This window comes from Meles meles, chromosome 5, assembly GCF_922984935.1.
Source record: "Meles meles chromosome 5, mMelMel3.1 paternal haplotype, whole genome shotgun sequence".
Lineage (NCBI taxonomy): Eukaryota > Metazoa > Chordata > Mammalia > Carnivora > Mustelidae > Meles > Meles meles.
Window position 1 is genome coordinate 143,616,648 of NC_060070.1, and position 27,782 is coordinate 143,644,429.

At 44.3% G+C, this 27,782-nt stretch overlaps 2 protein-coding genes across 4 annotated transcripts in view; one reads left to right on the top strand and one right to left on the bottom strand.

Annotated features, from left to right (window-relative positions):
• The first annotated feature begins 12,392 nt into the window (after positions 1–12,392).
• Positions 12,393–22,695, top strand: FAM8A1 (family with sequence similarity 8 member A1). The gene is made up of 5 exons (XM_046004309.1): positions 12,393–13,370; positions 14,547–14,667; positions 16,334–16,457; positions 17,196–17,335; positions 19,223–22,695. The coding sequence occupies exons 1-5, from the start codon at positions 12,653–12,655 to the stop codon at positions 19,365–19,367; spliced, it is 1,248 nt and encodes a 415-aa protein (XP_045860265.1). The 5' UTR covers positions 12,393–12,652; the 3' UTR covers positions 19,368–22,695.
• Positions 22,246–27,782, bottom strand: part of NUP153 (nucleoporin 153) — a 71,535-nt gene continuing 65,998 nt past the window's right edge. For all 3 annotated transcript variants that reach the window (XM_046004307.1, XM_046004306.1, XM_046004308.1), the window contains 2 exons: positions 26,502–26,676; positions 22,246–26,247 (listed from right to left, as the gene is read on the bottom strand). In XM_046004307.1, coding sequence (XP_045860263.1) covers positions 26,163–26,247; positions 26,502–26,676 — 260 coding nt within the window. In that variant the 3' untranslated portion in view covers positions 22,246–26,162. The remainder of the gene's footprint in view (positions 26,248–26,501; positions 26,677–27,782) is intronic.

Below are 27,782 nucleotides of genomic sequence, written 5' to 3' on the forward strand. Positions count from 1 at the left end.
TTCTCCTTGGTTTCCTTCATGGCTTCAACACCAGACATAGCTCCCTTCTCGTGGAAAGTCTCTGCTGCTCAATCAATCCCACTTTCCTTCCCAACCCACGATTTTTTCTGTCCTTTTTTTTTTTTTTCCTTCTTCAGTATGACCCTGGCCTCTGTTCTTGGCTTTCTTTTCTTGTCATTTAGGAGTTTTCAACCTACTCATCACTCTAAGGGCCACCTGCAGGCTTAGGAGTCCACAATCTGTATTTTTCCAGACACACGACAGGCAACAGCCAGTACCCCTCGGACATCGCATGGCCATCGCATGGTCCTGCCTTCACCATCTTCTGCTTCCTTCTACCTTTTATTTCCATGAATGGCGTCACCGTCCACTCGCTCAGGCATCCAAGCCAGAGACTCTGTGGCTTCTCTTACTCTCCCCAAATCCATGCAGTCACCAAATTCCAGAAGCTGGGCTTCCTTACTGTCACTCAAATGCCTCCTCTCCTCTACATCACTCTGCTGCTGTCCTGGCTGAGGCTCTCTCCACGCATTTAAAGGACAGTCTCCTGCTGGAGTCCCTGCCTTCAATCTTACACCATCCTGTCCCCCCCCCACCCACATGGCCACCAGAGAGATGAGTCTAAAGAAACAAATATGACTGAGTTTATCTCCCCGAGTTTCTATCCCTTCAGTAGCTTCTGCTGTCCACCAGATAAAGTCCTAAACTCTCTCATGAGGGACAAAAGCCCTTCATACTCTGGACCCTCCCTACTATTCCAGATTTATCTCTCTCTACTCAGTCCATCCCAGACCATAAACACCAGCTTAGCTATTTCCATGAACTTTGTTCCTCTCGCATCCTCTCCCTGGAGCTGTCCTTAGTGGTCTTATAACAAATACTTTTAAGACTTAGCTCAGCTCAAAGTCACCTCCTATATAAAGCCCTTCCTGAGTCACACCTCTGACTCCTGGCAAATAGAACTGGCCACTCCTTCTTCAGGCTCACACTTATTTTGCCTAGCACTTACTGACCAATTTTTCTCACCTACTACATCCCCTGAACTGCAAAGACAGGACTTAACTCACCCTTGTACTCCTCGGACAAGGCATAGTGTCTGTAACTTAAAATGCTCAGGAAAGGACTACGAAGAATTCCTGACTTACGATGGTGGGACTTTTTGACTTTACAATGGTGCAAAAGTGCAATGGTGCATTCAATAGAAACCATACTTTGAATCTTGAATTTGGCTCTTTCTGGGGCTAGCAATGTGAGGTGTGATCCTCATGTGTGTCCCATGATGCCGTGCGGCGGCGGCTCCTGGCCGGTCCAGCGATCCCCCAGGGTGAACCACCAACACATCCACAACCAACCACTCCGTCCCATATAGCCGTTCTGTTTTCACTGTCAGTACAGTGTTCCACCAACTACACGAGATTTTGCCCAGCTATAGGGTAATTCTAAGCCCATGTAAGGTAGGCTGAGTATGATATTCTGTAGATTATATGTAGTAAATGTTTTTCCCCGACTTATGCTGGGTTTCTTGGGACCTAACCCCATTGATGCAGTGGAGAAAATCGACATACTCCCTTGAGGAACCCACGGAGAACAGAATCACTAATACCTTCTAGCTAGAATCAGCTAGGCCAATCCAGAGACGCAGTGTGTATCGCAACTCTTCCAAATCTAGGTGCACAGTAGAATTGCCTTTGGAGTTCTTAGAAAACAGGGATGGCAGAGCCTAACCAAGACCCGTTAGATTAGAATCTTTAGGGGTGGGACCCAACATGGGTGGCTTTTAAAGGCTCCTCAGAGACCGTAGTGTGCAGCCAGAATTGGGACCCACTGGTGCACAGCACTCCTGAAATGACTACAGCCAGACTACAGCAACAAGAGAGTGGAATGCCCAGGTAACCAAGGACTGCCCACCCAGGAAGGAACATCAGCATCAGTGGTCTCTGACCTGGGCACTGGTTCGTCATCAATGAGGAGAAATGCTTTCAAGAGCAACTTAAGGGGCCGCCTGGGTGGCTCAGTGGGTTAAGCCTCTGCCTTCGGCTCAGGTCATGATCCCAGGGTCCTGGGATTGAGCCCCGCATCGGGCTCTCTGCTCAGTGCGGAGCCTGCTACCCCCTTCTCTCAGCCTGCCTCTCTGCTTACTTGTGATCTCTGTCAAATAAATAAATAAAATCTTAAAAAAAAAAAAGGCAACTTAAATCTTATACGTACCACCTGAAGTGTTTTATGACCCAGCTCTAAGGAAGTTTGTTGAAAGCGAATACTTGTAAAAAGCTATAAACAGGGATCGACCTTCCTTCTCCTCCTGGAAAATGTTGCAGGAGAGAAACTGTAAGCTATTTAGTTTACTGACAAGAATGAAAAAGGGAATGTGAGGAACTCTGGAATCCCACCCTGGTTTAGGATTCTCTAGGTTTATGAGTAACAAACAAAGGGAAAAGGGACTTACTAGCTCGAGCAACTCTAAAATGCAAGGAGATGGTTTCAGACATCACTGGATCCAAGAGAGAAACAGGTCGCAAGAGTATTTTCTGTGTTTCTCCTTCTCTCAGTCCGACCTTTCTCTACGTCGGTTTCACTTTCAGGCAAAGTCATTCACGTGGCATCAAAAATGGCCACCGACAGCTCCAGGGATGGTAGGAACCATCCTTGCATGCAGCTAGTGTCCAGTGAACCTTGGGCGCCTCCTTTTAGATGGCAAAATCCCAGAGAGGACTCGTTCCCTGATCCTGTGCTGGCAGATACTCTCAGGTATAGGCCAGAGGCCACACAGTCAGTCTCATCAGAACCACAGATTAAGAATGGGCGGAGGCATGGTTCTCCCGTGAAACACTGAATAATGAAAAATAAGTCTGTTTTCTGTGGTTCAACTGGTACAGAGTTTTGTGAATACTATCCTGTGATGGTTCCTATCTCTGGGTTATAATCCAAAGAATCTGACTCTGGCTAACAAGGGGGTGGGGAGGATGAGGAGAATAATGGGTGACTCACAGAACCAACGGGAAAGGTGAGCAGAGCGTAAAGTGATTAGGAACCAGGGACAGTCCAAGGATCCAGTAACAAGCTCACGGACGATCGGTTTCGACTCATGGGTACGCAGCCACTGCAGTCACCATTCAAGACTCAGGTTCTACTGGGCGCCTGGGTGGCTCAGCGGGTTAAAGACTCAGGTTCTCCTGAGACAAAAACCCGTTGGCCCAGCTTGGGGACACGTTGGTAGAATGATGCTCGACAGTCCCGTTGCCACAAGTATCAAAAGAATGGGGGTGGGAGAGGTTTCCAAATCAGACGCAGGATGCTGTTGCTCAAAGGAGAAAAGGATCCTTGGTAGTAAAATCCAAAAGCTAATGGAGATAAAGTTTGTTAGGCAGGATGCATAGTTCTAGAGGCCCACTGTACGATATAGTACCCACAGTTAACAATACCGTATTGTACATTTACAAATCTGTTACGAGAACAGATCTCATGTCAAGTGTTCTTGCCACACACACACACAGCCAAACACCAGCTGTCCTCCCAAACCTCGGAGGCCAGAGGAAGGATCAGATAAAGGTAAAGCCACTTTTCCACCATCTTGTTACTTACAGCAACTAAAAATATCGAATGTGTTTAAAGTAAAATTTTCTAGTCTGGATCTGAAATCCAAAACATTTCATACCAAATACAGAAGAAGAAATAAAATGGCCCCCCCCCCAACCAAGGACACTTGACATACACAACTCTATGATGTCAGCTACCGCAGATTTTACTGAGTTTTCAAATGCCTGTTCTGTGCAGGGAAAGGGGGTAGTCTTTTCAGGTATCAATCACGCGGGGATCGTACCCTGCCAACAAACTTTAGTGTGTCTCAGGACCGATTGGAAATCTTAACTAAAACACAGCTGGGTAAGCCCTCAGGTCCAGAGCCTCTGATTCGGAAGGTCTCATGTGCAACCCAAGAATTTGCATTTCTAGCATGTTCCCAGGTGCTGCTTCTATTTCTGGTCCAGGAACCAGACCTTGTAAATCACTGCAATGGATTGATTCGGCTTCCACGGCTCCATGGTACCGTCCTCTCAAAGTCAGCCATGTCCTCTTCAATTCGGGGCTCTTTTCTCCATCCCTGTCTTCCTTGACTCTTCCGTTATATTTCAGACATTTTCTTTCCTAACCTTCTACTCCTGTTTGATTCTATAAAAGTTCTTCCTGCTACTGTTGTCTTCTTTCGCTGACTCTCCCTTGACTGATGTGCACACAACTTGTGTTAGCACACAACCTTCCACCCGCAGAAAGTGTACAGCCGCAGCTACATACTACATACTAGGAATATGGAATGTGAAGGCGGAAGCCATTTTTTTTTTTTTTTACTCTGACAGCAGAGTGTGCTTTGCTGACATGGAAGCCAGATCCCGGGGACATTATTTGAACCTTCTCTTTTGAGTCATGAAGTCAGCCCTGTGCCTTCTTTCTTCTTTCTTTTCTTTCTCGTCCATCCTTCCTTCCTTGCCATCAGAGTAATATAGTTTTTTTTTTTAATCAAACAGTAAAAGAAAAACAGCAATACTCTGCCCCACCTTTCCCCACTCCAGGCGCCCCGTCCCGCTCCCTGGAAGCAAGCTCACTGGAGTGTAGGGTGTGCACTGCACAAACTCACAGGTGTATTCACAACACAGATATTGTTTATTTTCTTGTTGGCAGCAGTGTTTTTTGTTTTTGCTTTTACAAAATCAGAATATTACAATAATTTCCTAACAGGTTTATGTGTCTTGAAAAAAGGGAGCCTTCACTTAATTTCCATGAAGGTAACCCTCAGTACTTCCAATTCTTTCAGCTGTTTCGTCCGACATTTGCTTCCATGTTTCTAAATACGCTTACTTCAACTTCTTTATAGCTCAGCTTTAGAGGTCATGTCAGTTAGGAGTCTGTCGGCTCGTCTGTAGAGGAGATCCACGTTTAGCTACCTTATGCCTTCCCCCACCTCCTCTCTTTCCCATCCTCTCAAAGTTAGATGTCACAGTTTGGGCTGAAACAACAGTACTGCTATTAGGACTCTTGTAAATATTCCTCGATGATGAACCAAGTTGCAATTATGACTATGTATCCTTTCCTTTCTTGAGCTTTTTTTTTCCTGGTATTTTTTTTAACTGTTCATTTTCCATCACCCTTACTTCCATTTCCTGCTTGAAAGTCTGTAAAAGAACAGCTAGAGACTACTCAGTGATCATTCCTACACATCTGGTAGCGTGGGTGGTGGGAGCCGCAGACCAGTCTCGCCTGACAGGCTGAGCGCGCCAGGACTCAGTAGGGAACGGGTGAGTGGGCAGAGAGGGCCCCCTTGCTCACCTCTGACCTCGGGCAGAGTGGCGGTAAACTTGGGACGTATGGCAGTCCACTTAGGCTGGAATTCCTCCCAGGCAGCAGTGTGACTTTCAAGCTCTTCTCGATCTCTTCAGGATCTCTGGAGTAGAGATGAGGCGTGATCTGCCATGGGAGTTCACAGGAGATGTTACCTCCAGGGCCAGCTTCTGCATCAGACCCACTCAGGGAGCTCCTTGTTGGTGCTGGGATGGCGGCGTCCACACAGCACAGAGGAGAGTCTGTGTTTCACAGAGCAATGGAGACAGGTTCCCTGAAGACAGTTCTCTGAGAGGCCGGTGGTCAGCCCTGGGATCAGTATCTTCCAGAAGGAGTGACTCCCAGACAGCGACCCGGATCTAGCTGGGGAGGGTTCCAGGAGGGAAGCAGCCAGGAACAGGAGTGGCCCCTGTGGCAGCAGGACCCTTCTGCCCAGCTCGACGGCCAGGATTCCTAGAGGATATGACATGACATCAGCCGGGTTTTCAATGGAAACAATGGCCGGCGCTGCCAAGCAGAAGCTTCTCTCTTGTTCTCTTCAGATTCGTGATGTAACCATCACTTTTCCTTCTGTAGATGTACCGTTCCATTTGGAAGTCAAGGTCGGTGCCATCCAAGTTGTACTTCCACAAGGAATTGAGGACATCTCCTTTGTCTGTAGGACAGCAAGAGCTCCAGACACTGTAAACGTTTCTCTTTAAGTTACGACAGGAACTCAGAACACCAGCATACAGACCTCGTTCTGGGTAGCAAGGAGATGCTTGCTTTTCCTGGTAGTAAAGATGGCCTTTCTTTTTTTTTTTTTTTTTTTAAGATTTTATTTATTTATTTGACAGAGAGAGATCACAAGTAGGCAGAGAGGCAGGCAGAGAGAGGGGAGGAAGCAGGCTCCCTGCCGAGCAGAGAGCCCGATGCAGGGCTCGATCCCCGGACCCTGGGATCATGACCCGAGCCGAAGGCAGAGGCTTAACCCACTGAGCCACCCAGGCGCCCCAAGATGGCCTTTCTTTTTAAAATGTTTGGTTTTAGGGGCGCCTGGGTGGGTCAGTGGGTTAAAATGTTTGGTTTTATACGTATCCAGCTGTCTTTTATAAACGCCAAGTGTTCATCAATATTATTCTCCACAACTCTAACATATTAATAGATTCACCTTTGTTTTTGGAAAGCTCTTTCCCTAACCTTCGACCTTTATTCTCATCTTCTGGTAGGCTTCAGGGTAAAGTAATAAGCTGGCAGACCAAACTTCTTGTTCTAGGACTCGTGAATGGCAACATAGAGGCTTTCTCTGGGACCATGTCGTTTCTCGAAAGAAGCATATTGCAATATCTAGCTTGGGAGGCATAGGTTTAGCTGATGGGAATTTCAAAAACGGGGCTGGGGGGAAAACTGGAGATGAGAAGTCACTGATAGAATTTTACTTAATCTCCCTCCTGTCAGCACTGTGTTCACTTCCACTATGCAAAGTACCTGTACCTCCCATTCCAAGCCTTCCTCAAGTCAGTGACCTTCCTGCAAAACTACCTCTATCTTGTCAGTTTATAACTTTATTCCTTTGTTTCATTTCAACAGGTGTTCTGGAAAAGAGATGAGTACATGCTTAAGATGATTTTTCTCAATCTCATTTAACTCAGCAGTTAGACCTGTGCGAGGATCTAAGGTTTTTAAAGCCATTTCTTTTTCGCATTGCCCTCCTTGTTTCTGAGTTACATTTCCTTCTTGCTAAAGTATACCCTTCAGCATTTAGGCATGAATGAAAAATATTCCATTTCTATGTGATGGTTTATTAGAAGGGGAGCGTCCCTATAATCCCTTCCCAAATCAAAAAACAGAATTTTGAAGCCTGTCTGTGAGCCCCATCCCAATTACAAGCCCCTCCCTCTCCCTTGATTTTGATCACTTTTTCAGTATTTCTTTCAGTGAATCCCCCTAGACATTATATTTTAGTCTTGCTCTTTTCTTTAATCGGGTGCCTTTTCACTCTCCTTTAATCTAGTGGTTCTCCCCATCCCTTTCTTTTCCTACAATGTATCTCTTGCCGAACTCAGCGGTTTGACTCATACAGTTCCTCAGTCTGGATTCTGCAGATTGCTTACCAAGGGTGTATTTCAACATGCTTTTTTGTCTTTTGTTTGCTACAAATCGGCAGTTAGATTCAGACAGTTGATCAGACTCCAGTTTAGTTTCTGTATTTAGTTTCTGTATTTAGACATATGTAATGTATTACCATTCATTCTAATTATTACCTTTATTGAAACTCAAATTATCCTATCTTTGGCCAAAGGGAACCTCTTGAAGTTGGCTTCTGGGTCTGCTGGACATGACCCTAGAAGGCTTTAATAGTTCCTCTGCTCTCTGCTATGACAAGAAATATCATATTCATTCTACGCATTTCCTGCCCCAGATATAGAATCATCCAACCCTCCAATAAGCCCGTTTCTTTTAGTGGAACATGGCATTTGAAGGCCACAGTGCAGGTGATAAGGACAATGACTTCCTGAAAAGAATCAGAAAATCAGACAAGAGCTAGATAAGAGTTCAGACTAATGATAATTACTCATTTTAATGCAACATTACACACACATTCTCAAAATACAAAAATTACCACCCTCATTATACTGAAAAGTTCTCAAATTTTTTGCCTATGTTCTTCCCATACATCCCTCCAGTTTTATGGAAATTTCGTATCACTATTTCAGAATATATATCCATCTCAGGTGACACTCTCTCTTAACCCTGTATGAGACGTCTGTTTATGGACTCTGGGCTCCAGATCTTCGTTTGCTCTGCAATAATGGGCCCGAATTCTGTAAATGCTCCTTCCGTGCCAGTTGGTCAGATGTTAGGTTTGGTTAGTAGAGGGCACTGGCGAGCCACGGGGGAGGAAGAGGTTTCCCCTTCTAGTTTTCAGGTGCTTCCCTCCTTGGGCTCCCACAGAAGGCAGGGTTCCTTCCAGTACTGCCAGGTGGCCAACACGCAGCAGCTGCCCAGACTGCTTTCCCTGCCACCCCCTCTCTCGGATGGCTTCAGAGTGGCAAGCTGCTGGCCAAGCGCCTTCCTGTAAGTGTTTTTTCTGGATACTTCATGGTGAATTCTGAGATGGGGCACCTAAGATAAGCCACTCTGTGGGACAGCTTCCTCCCACGGTCCAGAGAGAGGATTTCTAACAAGTCCTACTGAGGCCACACTTCTGTGAGCTTGTGTCCAGCAGTGAGCCCCAGTCATGCCCGCCCCAACAAGGTCCAGAACTCAGCCCCAGGGTGACGAGCCCTTCCTTGGGCATTCAGTTTCAATGCTGGGAGTGGTGGCCGCTCCCCAGATCTACTGCTCCTACGAGGTAGGACTTCTCTTTGCTTCTTACCCTCCAACTTCCCTTCACTCCAATTCCATTAATAATGCTTTATAGCAAACGTTCTCCACTCCGATTACTCTGCGGTTTCTGTCACTTGATGGCACCCTGCCTGAAACGCACCCTCATTTAGTCTTAGAGCTACACGTAATTAAAGATTTAATGCTCATCACTGTCGTTTTGTCATTGTGTTTTTATCGCCTTTTTTATACTTGTCAGTTTTGTTGAATATAAAGTCCTCAGTTCTTGTTTTCTTTCTTTGAATATTTTGAATGCTTTACCATTTTCTCCTCGGGTGAAGTGGTAATGTTGATAATCCAGTTTTCTTTCTCTTTCTCTAATAAATGTTGGCCTTCGAGGCACCTGGGTGGCTCAGTCGGTTAAGCGCCTGCCTTCGGCTCAGGTCATGATCCCAGGGTCCTGCGATGGAATCCCACTTTGGGCTCCCTGCTCAGCGGGGAGCCTGTTCTTCCTCTCCCTCTGCCTGCTGCTCCCCCTGCTTATTCTCTGTCAAATAAATAAAATCTTCTAAAAAATAATGTTGCCCAAATGACCAAAATGCAGTCATTTTTACTAGAATACACCTTGTTATTGTTTTCACAGTATGCTTTTTCAGTATGAGGTTTTAAAAAGATATGTGAATATACATATGAATATATATTATGGTGTATGTGTGAATATATATAAATACAAAAGTATATTTGTATTTCAGGAAAAGTTCTCTTAAATTACCATGCGTTGTATTTGTTCTGTTAACTGGCTCTGGTGTTCTTTATGGGGGTGGGGCGCTTCTTTATCCATACACTGGATCCTCTGTGCCAATCTTCAATGTCCATCATTTCTTTCTCTAAACTTCTTTTGGACTTAAAAAAAAAATCTCATTTTCAAATTCTAGTTCTCTTTGGACACTATCTGTTGTGTTTGTTTACTCCTGTGTTCCTCCTAGTTTGGTATTCTTTTCAGATCTCTTCTCTTTTTATACTTCTAATTCTTTCCTGCGTTCTATTACTTCATTTCTGAGTTCTTCTTACTCTGATTTATTTTGCTTTTTATTTCTTTTATCATTTTAACATCTTTACAATCTTGATCTGATTTTTTTGGCACTGACACTGTGCGTGTTTTGCATTTGTGGTCTGACCTCATCCTCTTACATTTGGGGGCCTTGTGGTGTTATCTCTCAGTTAGTTTTGCTGTAAACGTTTCATGCATTTTTGGTTTCACTACCAAGTCTGTTTCTCTGTAGGGGTCTACGGAGATTCAAAACTCACGTACTACCAGCTTTCCAGAATCCACTTATATTTTTGAGTCATAAATATTTCTCTTTCTACATCCCTGGGATTTCAATCCTTAGCTGAATGACATGGAAAGAGGAGAGGGTTGATCAGTATGTTATTTGGATTGGCACAATGCATTACATCACATCTCCATTCTTGAGTATTGTTTACTTGGTTCTAACATTCTAGGTTGTCAGTAATTTCTCTTCAGTACTACATATATTCATTCTACTCTCTTCAGCACCTATTTTTACTTTTGAAAACTTGGCTTCCAGTCTAAATGTCATTTTTTTGTCAGTAGTTTATGTTTTGGTTACTATTAAGATTGTTAAACTTTTCCCTTTGCTTAAATTCATCATGATGTATGTGTTATTTTCTTAAGACTTGATCTTTCAATCTAAAGCATAATTTTTCTTCAATTCTAGAAAATTTTGGGCTATTATTGCTTTGAATTTTGCCTCTCTTCTCTCTTTTTTTATTATAATAGATAAAGATTTTCAAGGTGAAAGAGATTTTTTAAATTTTTTAAAATTTTTTTTTTTTATTTGCCATAAAGAGAGATCACAAGTAGACAGAGAGGCAGGCAGAGAGAGAGAGAGGGAAACAGGCTCACCGCTGAGCAGAGAGCCTGATGTGGGGCTCGATCCCAGGACCCTGAGATCATGACCTGGGCCAAAGGCAGCGGCTTAACCCACTGAGCCACCCAGGCGCCCCGCCTCTCTTCTCTCTTTTGGGATGCCTATTAGATGTCCTGTTGAATGTTCTCATATTATGTAGAACCCCCAAACTTGTTGATTTACATAGGCCAAAAATTTCTTTCATTCAAGCTAGTTAGAATTCTGGGTGTGTGTTTTTTTTTTTTTAATCACTGAAACAGAAACACTCTTACTTTCCTCAAAAGGCAAGTCAGAAAATAAACCAAAAAATAGGTGATTCCTGAAGTAATCACCTGTAACCAGATATCCTTGAAACCCGAACTACTCCTGAACTTTCTAGTTATGCAAGTCATGAATTCACTTAGTTTTTCTCTCTTAAATCAGTTACAAGCCAATTGCAAGCAAGAGTCCTGATTACTATAAATGTCTACTATGCAGGTGGCACTGTGCCATGTGCTAATCAATGATATTGAAAACAAAGTCCATGCCTCTAATGACTGCAATATTTCACACTCATTCCCCATCATCGTCATTTCTTCCTGCTTCTCCTGCCACCCCCAGTCCCAGAACCCTCCAGACTTGGAATGCTTATTTGCTTAAATGCTACAACTTCCTCACAATTTTTTTTTAAGATTTTATTTATTTATTTGACAGAGAGAGATCATAAGCAGGCAGAGAGGCAGGCAGAGAGAGTGAGAGGGAAGCAGGCTCCCTGCCTAGCAGAGAGCCCGATGCGGGACTCGATCCCAGGACCCTGAGATCATGACCCGAGCTAAAGGCAGCGGCTTAAACCACTGAGCCACCCAGGCGTCCCTTTCCTCACAATTCTTAAAGCCAAACATGTTAAGAGTAACCTTGCTAGCTATAGACCACCAAGATCTCTCCCTTATTTTGGATTCTTATTATACTTATATTGTCTTAAGTAGATCTCTGAGTGTTTCATGAAACGTCCTTCCCTTTAATCCTATGAGCTACTGAACCTTTTAAGGGCAAAAGTCAAACCTTTTACTATTCTGGTTCCCAGAGCAGTCAAGAATGATTCTGCACATCACTAGCACCAAGTGTAACCACAGTACTTAGTCCCCGAAGGTCTTCAGAATGGCACCGCGATACAAACACATACTCCTATCACTTAATCAACTTTATGACATCTGGAATTATATTAAAATATAAATATAGAAGGTGCTATATATCGTTCAGAGGAAGGGGAAATCATGCCTGGGCCCGAGTATTCAGAGAAGGCTCCAAAGCCCTGGGACACGAACGGGTCTTGCCGGAAGAGAATATAAAGGAATAGATACACTAAAGGCTGAGACGATGGCTTGAGGACAGGCAGTTTCGCTAGAATCTACAGCAGAGGAAAGTAAGATTTTAGCGACACAGGTTAGCTCCGGCATAAGGACGAGTTTCGATCTTAAATCCCCATAATCCCACTTCCCTTCTTTTACACTGAAAATCCCTGCAGCTGAGCCATACTGTAAATTGGTTATTAATTTCTTAACCCCTTACGGGGACAGGTCTTGCGTCACTGCCTTGAGTACAGGCGGCCAAGGCTGATTAACTGGAAAGAATGCAGGCGGAAGTAGCAACAAGCCTGTGCCTGGAGACCGGAACAGTCGTGCTCGGTCACAGAAACCTGGGACCCCGGACCTTTCCCGGAAATCCTCCTCCTCTCCTGGGACAACCTGAGTCCACCTCCTAGGGGATGACGTGGGAAGCCACGGGCCTTAGACTTCATTAAGACCGTGAGAGGTGGCGAGGGAGAGGGCAACCTCGTGGGAACAACCGATGAGCCAATAGCTCCTGTCAGCTGAGACGCACGACGCGGGACGCCCTCGCCGCCGCATTCAGCCCCTCCTCCACGCCCTCCCTCCCCCGCTCCGCCCAGCGGCCTGCGACGCCGGGGAGAGGCGGGGTTTCCGCTTCCGGTGGCGGATTGTTGACGCCCGCGGCTGCTGCGGTGGCGACCCGGCCGTTGGGGAGGGGCTAGTGGGGGAGGGAGACGGCGCAGTGACAGGACCGCGGAGGGTGCTGCTGAGGCGACGATGGCAGAGGGGCCGGAGGAAGCCCGAGGCCGCCCTCCTGGGCAGGACGACGGCGGAGGAGACCCCGAGCCCGTCCCTTCCCTGAGAGGCTCTCCTGCCGCCGCTGCCCCACGGCCCCGGGACGGGCCGCAAGCCGAACCCCAGGCCCCGGGCAGGCCTCCCGCCCCGGGCCTCGCGCCCGCCGCGGCCACCACTGAGGAGTCGGAGCCTTTGCGCGAGCCCGGGAAGTGCGGGGAGGCGGCCCCCGGCCCTCGTGAGGTGCTGCAGGAGCCGGCAGGCCGCGAGGCGCCCGAGGCCGCCGCGCCGCGAGAGAGGCCGGCGCGGCTGAGCGCCCGCGAGTATTCCCGGCAGGTGCACGAGTGGCTGTGGCAGTCCTACTGCGGCTACCTCACCTGGCACAGCGGCCTGGCAGCCTTCCCCGCCTACTGCAGCCCCCAGCCGCCCCCGCCGAGCTACCCCTCGGGCGGTGGCGCCGTCGCCCCCCCGGCCGCGGCGCCGCCGCCCCTCCAGCTGGGCTATTACAACCCCTTCTACTTCCTGAGCGCCGCAGCCGCCGGGCCTGACCCGAGAGCGGCTACCGGCATCACCCCCGCTGCTCCGGTCGCGGGCCTCGGAGCCCGGGCTCCGCACGGGCAGGGACCCGTCCGGACAACCCCAGTGACCAGAGTGGGGTCCGGCGCCCCTTCGCGAGCCCCGAGCGAGACCGGGCGGCAGGCAGGTGAGAAGCGCGACGGAGAGGCGGGGCGGGGCGGAGCGAAAGGGTCTTAGAGGAGCTCTCCGGGAGGGTGGAGCGGGCACGCTTTCTACTTCCGTAACCGCTGCTGCTGCTCGGGTTGCTGTTTCTCCGCGCTCCTCGGCTGTCGTTCGCCCAGGCTGTAAGTTCCTGAAATGTGCGGCGAGGCTGTACGGTTTCTTTTTCCTTTAGACCTGGCTCTCTGACCTGATTCCCTTATTCCTGGGACTAGTCGTCTCCACGTGTAAGGAAATCTTTGCTCAGACTAGCCTCTTGGTCTCTGTGCTGTGGAGACCGAGATCAGAGCTTCATTCTCGGGTGGCAAACCCACTTTGAGGGCAGCGTCGGGGTCGGGGCTGCGGGTAGTGCTGGGAATAATCCAGACGTGGATTTATTATGTGTGATGCGGTATATGATGATGTATAGTAGTATCTGTATCATTGATAGGGGAATTAATGAAACTGACGGATATGAAAGGAGGTTTACATGAATGCAGACGGAGTTATGAACCTTCGAGCCCTAACTGATGTGCTTTGTAATATTGTCTGTTTACTTCTGTATGGGAATTAGAATATTAGTTACACTTTTTAGTTTATTAGTTAGACTTTATTTACTTTGTTCAGCCATATATATGAGACAAGATCTAGTTTTCCTGAATTTGATCCCATTCAGAACTTAAGATGTCATATTGATAATCATTGGATTTATTACACAGAAAAGCAAGACAGACTAAATGAAGAGGGGGTAGAATGAGGAACACAGGTATTTACTTTGTAATTGTCTATACTTAACCTGGGTTCTTACTAAAAAATGTTTAATTTTGTGTCACAGGCTTGGTGATCACCAGGGTACATTTTTGAGTCCTTAGTGAAATGTATTGAGTGCCTTAAATAATTTAATATCTATGAAATCATTTTTTAAACCGTAAGGTGGTGAAAGCAAACTGTAAGCCGTTCAGTAAATAGTGGAATAAGTAGCATGTGGTTCTGATGGAGTCAATACCATTCACTGTTGCAAGGTTTTAACTTGTTTTTCTTTGTTTTTTTTTTTTTATTAGCTGGTTATACCTTGACATTGTGTTCTCCATTTATTACCTAGCTTGGGTTCCAAGGCCTGTGTGAAATAATTAGTTTTCCTCCTTTTTTTTTTTTTAATTTACAGGCAGAGAGTATGTTATTCCATCCTTGGCCCACAGATTTATGGCAGAGATGGTGGATTTCTTTATTCTCTTCTTTATAAAAGCAACCATTGTCTTAAGCATTATGCACCTCAGTGGAATAAAGTAAGTTAAGGCTATTTGCAGAAAGGTTTTAATGTCTACTGCGTAGAAGTCTTGTTTTCTGAAGTTCTGGTCATGGCTGCACGTGACTGTATGGACAGTGACAGTGTCATGATTTCTCCTACTGGGAGCTCCTCCAAGGAGCTTGGTCATATTTGTTTTCTTGGTTTTAAGAAATAAGTACAAAAAAGAGAAAAACACTTAATGAGTTCTGAAAGATCTGTGGGAATCTCACCTATCAAAAGTAGGTAAACATTTGATTTTTTTTATTCAACCATTTTATTAGACTAGGCATTAATTTCCCTCTTACTATCCCATTCAGAGTAAAAACAAAAACATAAAGAGCTTTGGGTAGATGAAGTGTCGATAATCAGTTACACGGCTTTTCCAAATGGGATAGCTTATACATCGAGGCAAGTCCCAAGAGACTGCAAAGTGAGCCGTTTATTTTAATGATCCTCCTTTCACATTAATTACATACCAGTGACCACTTGCTAAGCCCTTTCTGTATATGCTAAGTGCTTAGCTCATTTCATATGAAGTCTTTAATTGTACCACCAGCATGAGATGTAGAGGTTAATAGTTCCTTTTTGTAGACTGAAGTCTGGGTTTACTTCAAGTTAAGCCCAGAACTTATAAATACAAAGGTAGTAAGTATCTCAAGATACAAACCCTTTGGTGAAATTTCAGGGCCCTTGCCAGGAACCTGAGCGTTACTTTGATTCCGCTCTTTTTCTCCCACCCCCCCACACAGCCAACCAGGTACCAGCTCCTTTCTTTTCAGGCTCCCATTCAGTAGCCTCCAGCTCAGACCATTGTCCCTGTACTGTTTCACTGTCACTGCTTCTCCCTAGTCCAGTGGTTGTCATCTCTTATCTGGATCATAGCAAAAATCTCCTGATTGGCATCTCGGTCTGCCATCTCCTGCTCTATCTCAGTCCAGTCTCTGATAATAAAACCAAAAGATCATAAATTCTGATTCTGCCCCTCTCCCACCGTAAAACTCTTCAGTGATTTCTTACTGCCATCAGGATAGAGACTTGTCTTCCTATCATTTAAAGATGCTCTTACTTCTTAATTGCTGTGACCTGCTATGCGTAGTGTTTGAGCCATGTCGTCCTGCTTGCAGCCTCCATCACAGCCTTGCTCTGTTCCAAGGCGCGCGCTCTCTAGTCTCTCCCTCCCGAACCGCCCCCCCCCGCCCCCCTCTCTAGTCTCTCCCTCCCGAACCGCCCCCCCCCCGCCCCCTTCTTCGTCTCGCTAACTTCTCTTCCTATGCAAAATCTCAGCTCGAATGTCCTTTCTGGGAAGCCTTCACTCCCTAAGTGAAATGTACCTGGTACGTGTCTCCCTACGACCCTGTGGTTCTCCGCCATCACCCCCATCCCACCTCATTAGTACTTTGTTGTTGTTGTGCTTTGTCTGGTAGGTGAGAGTCTCGTGAAAGCAGAGATCAGGTTGAGTCTCCGAGGCTAGTACAATGCCTGCTCACAATAGTGCTGCTTGTTTGTTGAACAAGCTAATGAATGTTTTGTGAAACTAAAATGTGTGGGAACCTAAAGATTCATTTAGAATTTCAGTTAAAGTTTGTGACATTGATGGAAAAAATACCAATGCATATTGCTCTGGTAACTAATTCTTTATAACCCCAAACTATTGTTTTGTGTAGGGATATCTCTAAGTTTGCTATGCATTATATAATAGAAGAAATAGATGAAGACACATCAATGGAAGACCTGCAGAAAATGATGATCGTGGCTCTTATATACAGATTGTTAGTTTGTTTCTATGAGGTAAGCTACTGACTCAGCAAATATTCACATTTAACAAGTTATTTTATTTATTTTTTAACAATCTAATTTTAAATGATCAGCCCAACATAAAAAGTAATGGAAATTTATAATTATTCATGTTTCTGTTAAACATCTTTTTAAGTTTTTTCCACATGTTCTTTAATGTAGTATTCTTCAAGTTAAAAAGCAGAACTTTCTGAGTGGAGACATTTTACAATTTCTTTGTAACATATCTGTGTCTTGTGGTCCAAAAATATACTTGTAAGTTGGTTGTGGAACTTGAAATGTATTTTTCCATAGAAACAAATTGCTTAAAAAAAAAAAAAGAAAAAAGAAAATGGGTCACAGAGAAATCTCACAGCACACCTCTTGTGGTACTGCGGGTATAAAAGACCTGCAGAGAAGCCTTACAGCGTTGACCTCCCAATATTCTATGAGATTCTTTCAACTTAAAATTTTAAAACATGAATAACGTGGCAAAAACTTATCTTTAAAATTGGTAGAGTTGAGCTAGTAAATTATTTTTTTAAACTCTGCTTCTCTCGGGGTACCTGGGGGTCTCAGCGGGTTAAGCCTCTGCCGTAGGCTCTGGTCATGATCCCAGGGTCCTGGGATGGAGCCCGCATCGGGCTCTCTGCTCAGCCGGGAGCCTGCTTCCTCCTCTCTCTCTCTGCCTACTTGTGACTTCTTGCTCTGTCAAATAAATAAATAATCTTTAAACTCTCCTTCTTTCCTTAGATAATTTGCATTTGGGGAGCAGGTGGAGCTACCCCAGGGAAGTTCCTGCTCGGCCTTCGTGTGGTGACATGTGACACATCAGTGCTTATTGCACCGAGTCGGGTTTTAGTGATTCCTTCCTCAAATGTTAGCATTACAACGTAAGTTCTTTTCTTGGCTTAATTTCCTACATACATATGAAAATAATTAAGTGTAGAATTCAATGTTAGTCCTAAGTTATACCATTTGATATAGTATTTTTAGGATGCTGCTATTTTTTTCTCAAGGCATGTAATGGTATTAACCTGTGTTAAGTTTAAAACTGAAAAGTTGGAGGTTTTCAACTGTTGCGGAATTGTAGACCCCTCTTCCGGTGTACAATTTCAAGATAATCATTTTATGGAATAAAAGTTGCCAGAGGGTTTGGGTGGTGGCGGTGTCTGTATCAGTGCTCCATACCTAGTTCGGTTATTCTCTAAATCAGTGGCTGTTGGGCCAGTTACTAATCTGCCTCACGCCGCCAGTTTCCGTGTGGTAGTAATCCGTGTCATTGTCCCATCATGAACGGGCAGCGAGGGTTTGCACAATCCACCTGCACACACCCGGCTCCGGCTCTCAAACCATACCAGCGCGCTTGTCCCACTGGCAGGACGCAGGGCTGGCTGGCGGCGTCTGGCTCTGTGGGGAGAGGTACGCACTGTGATAATGGGAGTCGTAGAGACTGAAGTAGGTGGCAGTCAGTTGAGCAAAAAACAAGATACAGGCTGGAATTGCTGCCAGAATGATTCAGAGCTGGGGTGTTATATAAAGGAAATATGAGAGACTCTGAAAGCCTTGATTTTGCGGATATCCTCAAGTTTCCTTACAGTTTTGTGATTATCATCATCCTGGTTGCTACTTTTAATGAGAGTCAGTAATGGCTGTTTATTGAGCACCTCTTATGTAACAGGCCCTGTTTAAAACAATACGTATTAATAAGCCAGGTACCATCCGTACCGTTATCCCCTTTTTACAGATGTGGAGCGCGAGTGAGTGGTTGAAAATGGATCTGAAACCAGCCAGTCTGCATTCAGAGCCTCACTCAGCCACGCACTTTCTCTGTAGCCTTCCTGCGCACAGAGAGGCAGAAATCTAACATTGATGGAGAATTCTCCATTCTGAGCCACACTTGGTAGCTCTGTAAAGCTTTCTTTTTTTTTTTTTAAGATTTTTTTGTTTATTTGACAGATCACAGGTAGGCAGAGAGGCAGGCAGAGAGAGAGGAGGAGGCAGGCTCCCCGTTGAGCAGAGAGCCCGATGTGGGGCTTGATCCCAGGACCCCGGGATCATGACCTGAGCCGAAGGCAGAGGCTTTAACCACTGAGCCACCCAGGCGCCCCTGTAAAGCTTTCTTTAATCACAGCATCCCCCAAAGAAAGAATACACAGTAATTTAAGCTGTCAGAGCCTCACAGAAGGTATTAGAGGGGATGCAGGAAGCATATTAGTGTAGAATGAACTACACACGAGTGATTATTCAAAAGGTAAGTAAAGGGAACAGTTATTCTTCTAGCAAAATAGCCAAGAAAACACTCTAAACCTTTAGTTCACATTCTAAGAAATACTCATCAGTGCTTTTCATGTGGAAGTTCTGAAGTCTTACTCTTATGTTGATGTCTTTAGAACCCAGGCGGTTTGATCAGAATATAATGCTATTTGAAAGTAACTCAGGGCGCCTGGGTGGCTCAGTGGGTTAAAGCCTCTGCCTTCAGCTCAGGTCATGATGTCCAGGTCCTGGGATCGAGTCCCCCATCGGGCTCTCTGCTCAGCAGGGAGCCTGCTTCCTCCTCTCTCTCTGCCTGCCTCACTGCCTACTTGTGATCTTTCTCTGTCAAATAAATAAATAAAATCTTAAAAAAAAAAAAAGTAACTCAGATATCCAAGGTAAAAATGCTCAAAACTTTGAATGTATGTTTTAAATATATATATTTTAAACTTGGTGTAGGATAGTATTAACCTCTAAGTGGTTGGTATATAATTTATCTGGTATTTTTTGCCTTAATTTTTTAGGTCTACTATACGAGCTTTGATCAAGAATTTTTCTATTGCTTCTTTTTTTCCTGCTTTCATCACACTGCTGTTTTTTCAGCATAATCGAACAGCCTATGACATTGTGGCAGGAACCATTGTGGTAAAAAGAAATGGGGTCAGATGATGCCTCCAAAGCCCTGAGTTCCATACTCTCTGGAGTAACAAGACTAAATTATGTGTCAAGGCCATCGGTATCCCTGAGTTACACTAATTGATGATTTAGAAATTAAAGCAGTCGCTCCAGTGTGATGCAGGTGACTATTCTGAAAGTATTGATTTTACTTGAAATGCCAAAGAACTTTTCCAGAAGAAAAACCTGTTAAATTCAAGTGTTAAAAATTTTCAGATCGAAAAGGCGGCAAGTGGTTTTATAATCAACAATGGACAATACATACTTTCTTAAGATCTAAGGCTTTAGAATTTGCTGAAAAAGCATTTTCAGCTGTGGAATCTCCAGGTGAAACTTTCAAAAATTTATTTTGGTTTATCCCAAAATGATGGAAAAAGTCCAGTTGTGTTTTGTAAACACATTAACTCATCTTTAGTTAACACTTCTTGGGGTAATTGTTTTTGCTTTTGGGGAGACGGAGTGGAGACACAAATTTGGTAAAGCACTTGTCTCCCGTCCTAGGAGGAAGTGATTAGCTGCAAGACAAAGGGGCAGACGAGGCAGGCCTAGCAGTTCCGTCACCTGAAGTTTTCAGATCTGTACTGCAGTGTATTGTGGGAATGATGTCACTTTACAAGTATTGTTACTGTTCGACGTGTTTGGGGCAAGTTTTGCATGATGATGACAAGTATTCAGTCCTACCTTCTATTATCATTGATTATTTTTAAAGAAAAGGTAAGTTAGTGATTGCTTTTAAAGGGGGAGGGGGGTCACCTAAATTTTCACCTTAAATTTAAGTTGAAGTTCACGTGCAAGTGTTTTTAGTGCCCTAAATCAAACGATAAGTATGTGGGGGAAAAGGACTTCATCAAATTGTTGCATATTTACTGTAAAACAATATTCCCAGTATGTGTGCAGCATGAAGCAAGTGTTAGTGCTGTTCAGTGTCCTGAATGTACCTTCTATTTCTACACCAGCTAGTTTCTTTTTATTATATTTTATATAGTTCCATGACTTTTGAAACATCAAGGAGTTAAATATTAATCTTGGTATCTCATGATAACATACTAGTAGCCTGTGAAATATTAGCAGTTTTCCCATTATGAACTGTTCTTTCTACAACAAAGACCATTACCATTTCCATACATTTTTCTAAGTTTTGGGGGCCTGCCAGGGATGATGTTTGAGGGAATTGTTAAGTAACACTTTGAGTATTACCATTTTAATTTATTCTTCTACTGAAGCAAAGCTTAGTGTTTTAAATGTGTGTGCATGCTTTTGTTGAATGGCCCAGTTAACAGTGTTGAGATATAGCTGAGAAGTTTTATTTCTTAGGCATTTTTTTCCAACCCTGACATTGTTTTCCCGAAAAACACTAGCCTGTCTTGGATACTTCATAATTACATTGCTTAAAAGATCAGTCTGCACTTTATTTTTGGTCTAAAATAGCAAACGCAAGACATGTCTATTATCACTATCAGTTTTTAAAGTGGGTTTTTCCTTTGACTTTAAAACTGAAAATATTCACATTTGATGTCTATAAAAACCTTAACAGCACCTTTATTAATATTTTACTGTAAAATTTCATAAACCATGTTTTTCAAAATTTTTTATTAAATCAACATCACAGAAAGCCTATTAAGTGTGTCAAAGTACTCAACAGGTCATTCACTTGTAGCCCCCGGGAAGATGTTTAAAGTGTTTGGCCCTTGACAGTAGAAAGACACAGTAGGAAATGTTACGTAAACTTACCACTCAGTAGTGTATACGTTAGCATCAGTGGATACTGCTCTCTTGGCCACTGATGGAGAATTCAACTTGAAGTGTCCTTCAGCCATGTAGCTCTGGAACAGATCTTTAATGTAGTTTCCTCTTAGATAATTGGAAGGGTTCACCATCTAGGCTACTTTTATTTCTATTGCCAAACAAAAGCAAGTAAGTAGCCCAGTCTAATTCTTACAGTATTGCACATTTGCTATATGTGAGTTATTTAAAACCCTAGCTGGATGTAGGTTCATTTAGATCCATCTTGGGATCCAAGTTATATAGCCTGATAAAATAAAGACAAGTTCTGTTACTACTTTGCCTTTCTAACAAAATGCAAGTGTGTTTGTATTTTGAATTCGGCACATAGGAAAGGAGATTCTGATTTCCAAATCATTGGGGGGAAAATGACAAAACAGTGGGGAAGAAAGGAGAGTCACGTTTATTCTCCTAGGGTTGTGAGGGGCTGAGCCTCTTTTCAAAAACACTTTTCTATTTTTTTTCATTTCTAGAAATGCTAATTTTCTGTGTCCAAGTATAATTCTCATGCTGAAGCTCTAGCCTAAAAAGGCAAAAAGAAAGTTGTTTTCATAGTACAAACATTATTCATCACTTTTACAGAATAAGTCATAAGGGAACAAAAATTAGGAGTCAAGCCAAGTAAGACCACTTGCAGTGAATATGGCCTAAATAAAAGCGCAGAACAGGCAGTTGGGCGTCTAGAAAATCCGTACCCAGGACTACGGGCGGCTGGCGCACCTTGAAAAAAGTCTGGTGCACTAAGTCCATGCTGGGTTTAGGGAAGTAAACGGGAGGATGGTAAGCCTTGATTTTTAGACCGAAGCTACGACTATAAAAAGAACGCCGACAACTTTTTGGACAGTACCGCGTTCTAAAGTATTGCCCAGCTGCGGCTTGTGTCGCACTGGTGCAGAAGTCACTTGTTTCCACCTGAACACCTACTGCCCAGTTTTACCCCACTATTTAGGATTGGGAAAAAAATACATTATATTTGAGGGCCCTTTTATTTAAATAACACTACGTCTTTAGTGATTATTGTTTTAAATGACAAGTAAAAGTTGTTCTAACTCTGCTTTAAAAGGACTTGTTCCCTTAAGTGACTTGAGTGGGGGTTTTACTCGTGCATCAGTATTTCCAGAAAAAGGAAAGGAGAAAGGAGTTGAGAAACTACTTGCAAGTATTGGGCTTTTGCGCGAGAGACAGGGATATTAAATATTTTCAGTCCACACTTAGCCCTACTAAAACAGGCTGTTGTTTCTTTTGAAGAATATGCCCAAGTAATACCAGTATTCCTAAAATCTGACAAGTACCATTTCAGTTACTTGCCATTCCCCGTCCCCTGTACCAAAGGCCAAAATCTTTACACTGTGTGCTTGCCTGGGTGAAGGTCCTCATTCCAAACTATGTATTATGTGTATATCCTCGCAGTTCGTTAGAGTAGGGCTTGACCCATGAACAGTATCTGACGGCCTGCCTATAAATAAAATTCAGCATTCTATTTTTAAGAATTTGTATGCCACCTTTGTATTCTTTATCTCAATAAATACTTGATCACCAATGCTTTTGTTTTTTGACTGTTGAAGTTTGCTCTAGAATCTCCTGCTTAAGGGAACCCTTGCTTCCAAATACAATTTTCTAGCATTCCCGGCCTTTAGGAGAATGGCAGTCAGCTTAGAGTGCTTTCAGAAATAAGAGGTCTACCCCGCCCAAAAAAAAGTCCACCTGTTGGGGTATATTCTTTAGGCAAGTCACTCAGAAGTTACCCATAGATGGCTATGCTTAATGTTCAACTAATTCTGTCCTTAAAGTGGTTAGCCCTCCCAACTACTATGCAAGATACTAAGGACCCATGGTACACATGGGGAACCAGAAGTTCAAAGTCTCATAGCTGGTAAGTGACTGAGCTGGGCCGTTTAAACCTCATTCTGATCTTACAAGCATTTCCTGTCCTAACACATCTAGAGGAGGAGGACAGGATACAAAACAGGTTCCTCAAGAAGAACACAGATAAACTCAATGTAGCTAAACAATGGCCAGGTCTGAGCTCTACAGACAATGTGCCGTTCGGAGCTGAGGCACAACCTACATTTCTGGAACTACGAACTACAGTGGACTTCGAGGTAAGCTTTTAAGAGTTGCCCCACAGCGCGGGTCAATTCAGTTGGCATGTGTCGCTAGACCCAATACACATTTTCCCAGTTTTACTACACCGAATGTCAGCTTCCATTCAACACACAGGCTAACCTTTGTAACATTTTCATTGAGTTTCAAACTTTAAATAGACCCAGGAAACAAAATGAAGTCATGGAGATGAAAAGGACAGCGCAGGAAGGAGTCACTCTATAATCACGTATGGGGTGGTGAGCACTAGGTAACGTACAGAACTGTCGAACCCCGCTGTACGCCTGAAACTACTGTACCTTGGTATGTCATCAGTACTTGAATAATAAAAATTTTTAAATTAGGATTTTATTATTTGAAATTGAAGTGGTGGACTAATTTATAGCCTGGTTACAAACTTAAAATTAGTCCACCACTTTAATTTCAAATAATAAAATCCCAAATACACAAGCAGTTTCAGGACAGAATTGGTTAACAACTCTTAATAAGCAGCTAGCTTGAAGACATTTTTCAGTGGTCTAAAGTACACTTTTTCTTAATGCCCCAAATCATAAATTACTTGAAACAACCTGGTACCTGAAGTGCCATCCTCGGGCCTGGACCTCAGGCATTCGAAGTCTTCCGGCATGAGAAGTGGCTTCTTTCCATGGTATTTCCCCTTCTTCTACGAACTGCCCTCAATTTTTATTTGTGTAGAGCACGTAGGACCGAGGCCTGCCCAAGACCGCTGTTAAGAGTCACAGAGAGTGGCTGAGAAGTACGTCTGCCGCCGGAGCCTGTCCAGGAAGGAGAACCCTCTGCTGGACCGAGTCGGAGGGTCAGGGTTGCTGCTGGAGCGGCATGTCGTCATGAATGTCGTCTGGAGCCACATGCACAGCCTGGGAATAACGACAATGGAGACGGAAAATCCAAGTCCCAAGCCCTGATGACAGCTCTGTAGACTACAGCTTTGGTATAGAAGATTTTTAAGCCACCTTGATTTTTCAGTCAACTTGTTTTAAATACTAAATAACTACTTCTAGCACATTTCTTATGAAAAATTTTCCCAGAGCAGAAAGCCCAATACTCCCATTCATATGGGCCCAGAGGATGGCAGATAATGAACAAACCTGCCACTTAGTTAGGCATTAACATCTCCGCATTGAAACCAGGTTTCTGGTATTCACCATCATTTGCCCCCTAATAGGCCTGTGTCAAATGTGTAATATTAATAAAGTGAGAATTATAAAATGTCTCTCCCCAAACCAGCACCAGATAATGGCCTAAGATATTTTCAAAACAAAAAATATCTTTGCAAAACTGGACACACAAAATAGATCGTAAACATTTTAAAGTTCTGAATTTGGATTTCAACCAGAAGTTAAGCAAAATAAAAATCCGCATAAAATCACCGTGTTCTCAAATTAAGTCTAAAATCAAGCAAATGCTGTCCCAACAGATCTTTTATGGACCACGGATGAGATCCAAATGGGGGGAAAATTGGTAAAAGAATCCGTAAGAATTCCATACAAAAGGACCATGCAATTTTTGTAGGCTTTCAGCATGTGTCTCTGAGATTCGATCAGTAAATACTGTCTAGTCACCTCTCAATGAAGATACGGATACAAACAAATGGTTATGTGTGTTTATTTTCAACTTTTAAAAAGGTATGTCATTTTATATGCAAAGTAGGCGTGATTCCTAGCACCAGACAAAAAGCAGGGTACCTTCTCTATGTTTTACCTCTAGACACTTCCCCTTCACGTAGGAGTTGTCCAAATCACTTAAATGTATTCTTTGGAATTTCTCTGACCATGGTGAACCTATACAAAAAAAGGTTCCCTTCCATTAACACTGGTGCCTTCATTTTAAGTTAACACTAAAACAAAAAATATTTCATAATTTTTTATTGATGGCATTTATCCCATGGTTTAACATGTTAATTATACTGTAATAAACATGGCTTTAATATTAAACTTTTCCTTATTATCCAAAGTCACCACAGTCCATTTCAGTAAATATAAAAATATATGCTTAATACTTTGTACAATACTGGTTTTTGGTCCAAACAAAACTGGATCAGAAAAGCCAATAAATTCACTTTAAGAATCCCCAATTTTTTTTTTAAAGATTTCTAAATGGATTTAGGCAACTTTGAATAATGGGATTTACATAATAAAATCTGAGACAAGACTAAACAAAGAACAAACAAATTTTCTAACACAAAATTAAAATTTCAAGTTCACAGATTTATGTTATGCCAAAAAAGTACAGAAACAAAATTGTATTTACACCAGTTTCATAATAAAATAATGAAAAAGGCAAGACAGGTGATAGGAGAATGAAAATATAGAAATAGCATATAATTATTAAATGGAGAACGCACTAGATCTAATAAGTCCTTAGCATGGACCATTCTTTAATCAGGCTTCCTCTATCAGAAAATTTTAGTGCACAATACACCCGACTCACTCACTTCACACATACACCAGCACAAACTCAGCATAGAAATCATTCACTTCCACATTCTCTAATCTATACAGAATTCCTCCCATATAATTACAACGTCGACGCGGCCCCCGGCGCGCACCCACGCGCGCTGCGGCGCACACGGAGGCTCCCTACAAAGCCACCCGCCGAGCGGGCTCCGTCCCCGGGCGCGGCGGCCTGCGCCCAATCAGGGGTCATGTGCTGGATCCCATTTCTGCTGCACAATCAGCCGCCAATCTAGCGATTATTGTTTCTTGAACGGGGTGGGCGAGGGGAGGGCGAGGGGAGGGCGGGGCTCTGAGAAGGGGGGTGGGGGGCGAACTCAGGAAGTCGTCAGGCAGGTCTGACCACAGCCAGCCCCACGCACAGTACGGCCGGGATCTCAGAAGCAGGGCACCAGCAGTTGCCAACGTGGTGTGGGACACACCGCGACCTTTATTTCCTCCGCCTGACAGCAGTCTTTATCTTGCGACCGGGAACCGAAGTTCCCGAAGAAGAGAACATATTTTTCCCGTTTGACCTGCGAAAAAGAGAGACTGCGTTAGGGGACATTTCAGCATCCTCACAAGGCGACCTGCGACGGGTAAGGGGGCGGGGGGTCGTTGCAGGAAACGCGCTCTCTGTCCCCGTCTGTCCCACGCACGGCGGCCAACACCCGCGTCTCGCGTCTCCCCTGAACTCAGCGCCCGCCCCGGGGCCGCGACGAGCACCCCAGCCCCGCTCTGCGCAGGCGCGCCCCGCCGCGCCGCAGCCCCTCCCGCCGCGCGGCCTTACCCCACCGTGAACGCCGCCGAGGACTGGTTGAACGCGAAGGTCGCGGAGCCGGAGGGCTGGGCCGGGGCGGCGGGGGTGCTGGGATTCGCCCCGAACGTGAACACCCCCGACGGGTTGTTGTTCGCGAAGTTGAAATTGGTGGTGCTGCTGCTGCCGAACTGGAAAACTGAAGAACCTGCGGCGGTTGAAGCAGAAACACTTCACTAAGGTCCAAATGCTGGTTTTCTGGTAAGGACTCGGACGTTCACAGACAAGCACGCGGGAAGCACTAAGCGGTCTTACCGGCACCCAACAGAGTTCACAGGAGCGCTTTGCTCCCCCGACACACGGGGCATACGCAGAACACCCTCGGACGAGGGACCCAACTTCCCGTGACCACGGAGAACAGGGTAGAAGAGACTTCCAGTTAAAGACAGCCGAATCAACACACACATTTTGCGCTAACTTATTCAAAATTTACGTTAAAATAAGAGTGAAGGGAGTTTTACGAACAGGGGGAGAGAGAGGAGACAACAGCGACAAAATGGAGACGCGGGAAGGCTGACTGGAGCCAAGTACTAAGCCGGCAGCCGGGACAGCACAGCCGCCGTCCATTTACACTAACCACACCCAAAGCCTTGGCTGCCAGGGGCCTCTGGAAGGGAGAGTGAAGGTGTGACTATTTAAAAAAAAAAAAAAAAAAGGAGGACGAGGAGGATGGGAGAATATCTGTGTGAGAAGCAGGTACCCAGATCACTCCTCCCCAATACCACAGGAGACTTTTCTCCTCTACCCCAACAGGACAGAACTTCCGTCTCTGGACTAGGCGACTACACACAAAGGCACAAACATCCTACTGAACACAGAAGGACTAAAAGTAAGTTGACGTTATGAGTACGGAGAGCTACAGCCTTCCTCCCTGACTCGGCTCCCAGAGCACAGGCCATCAGGAATGTGCACACCCTCTAGGCAGGAGACTGGGAGTAAGCTCTGGGGAATCTGACCTTCTAGAAGGAAAGACCTACTGATACTAAGATCCAGGTCTTCCTACAGAAGCAGGCCCATCAGATAAACCTACAGTGAGACTCAAGATCTATGAGCTTCTCTATGCACGAAGAATTATCAAGCAGTACTGAGGTATCCCACACTCATAAAATTGAGTTGGACAAGAAAAGATGTTTGCAAACCATATATCTGATGAAGAACCAATAGCCAAAATATATAACTTCTACAACCTGGTAGTCAAAAAGCCCAAATAACCTGATTTAAAAAATGGACTAAGGACACGAACAGACATTTCTC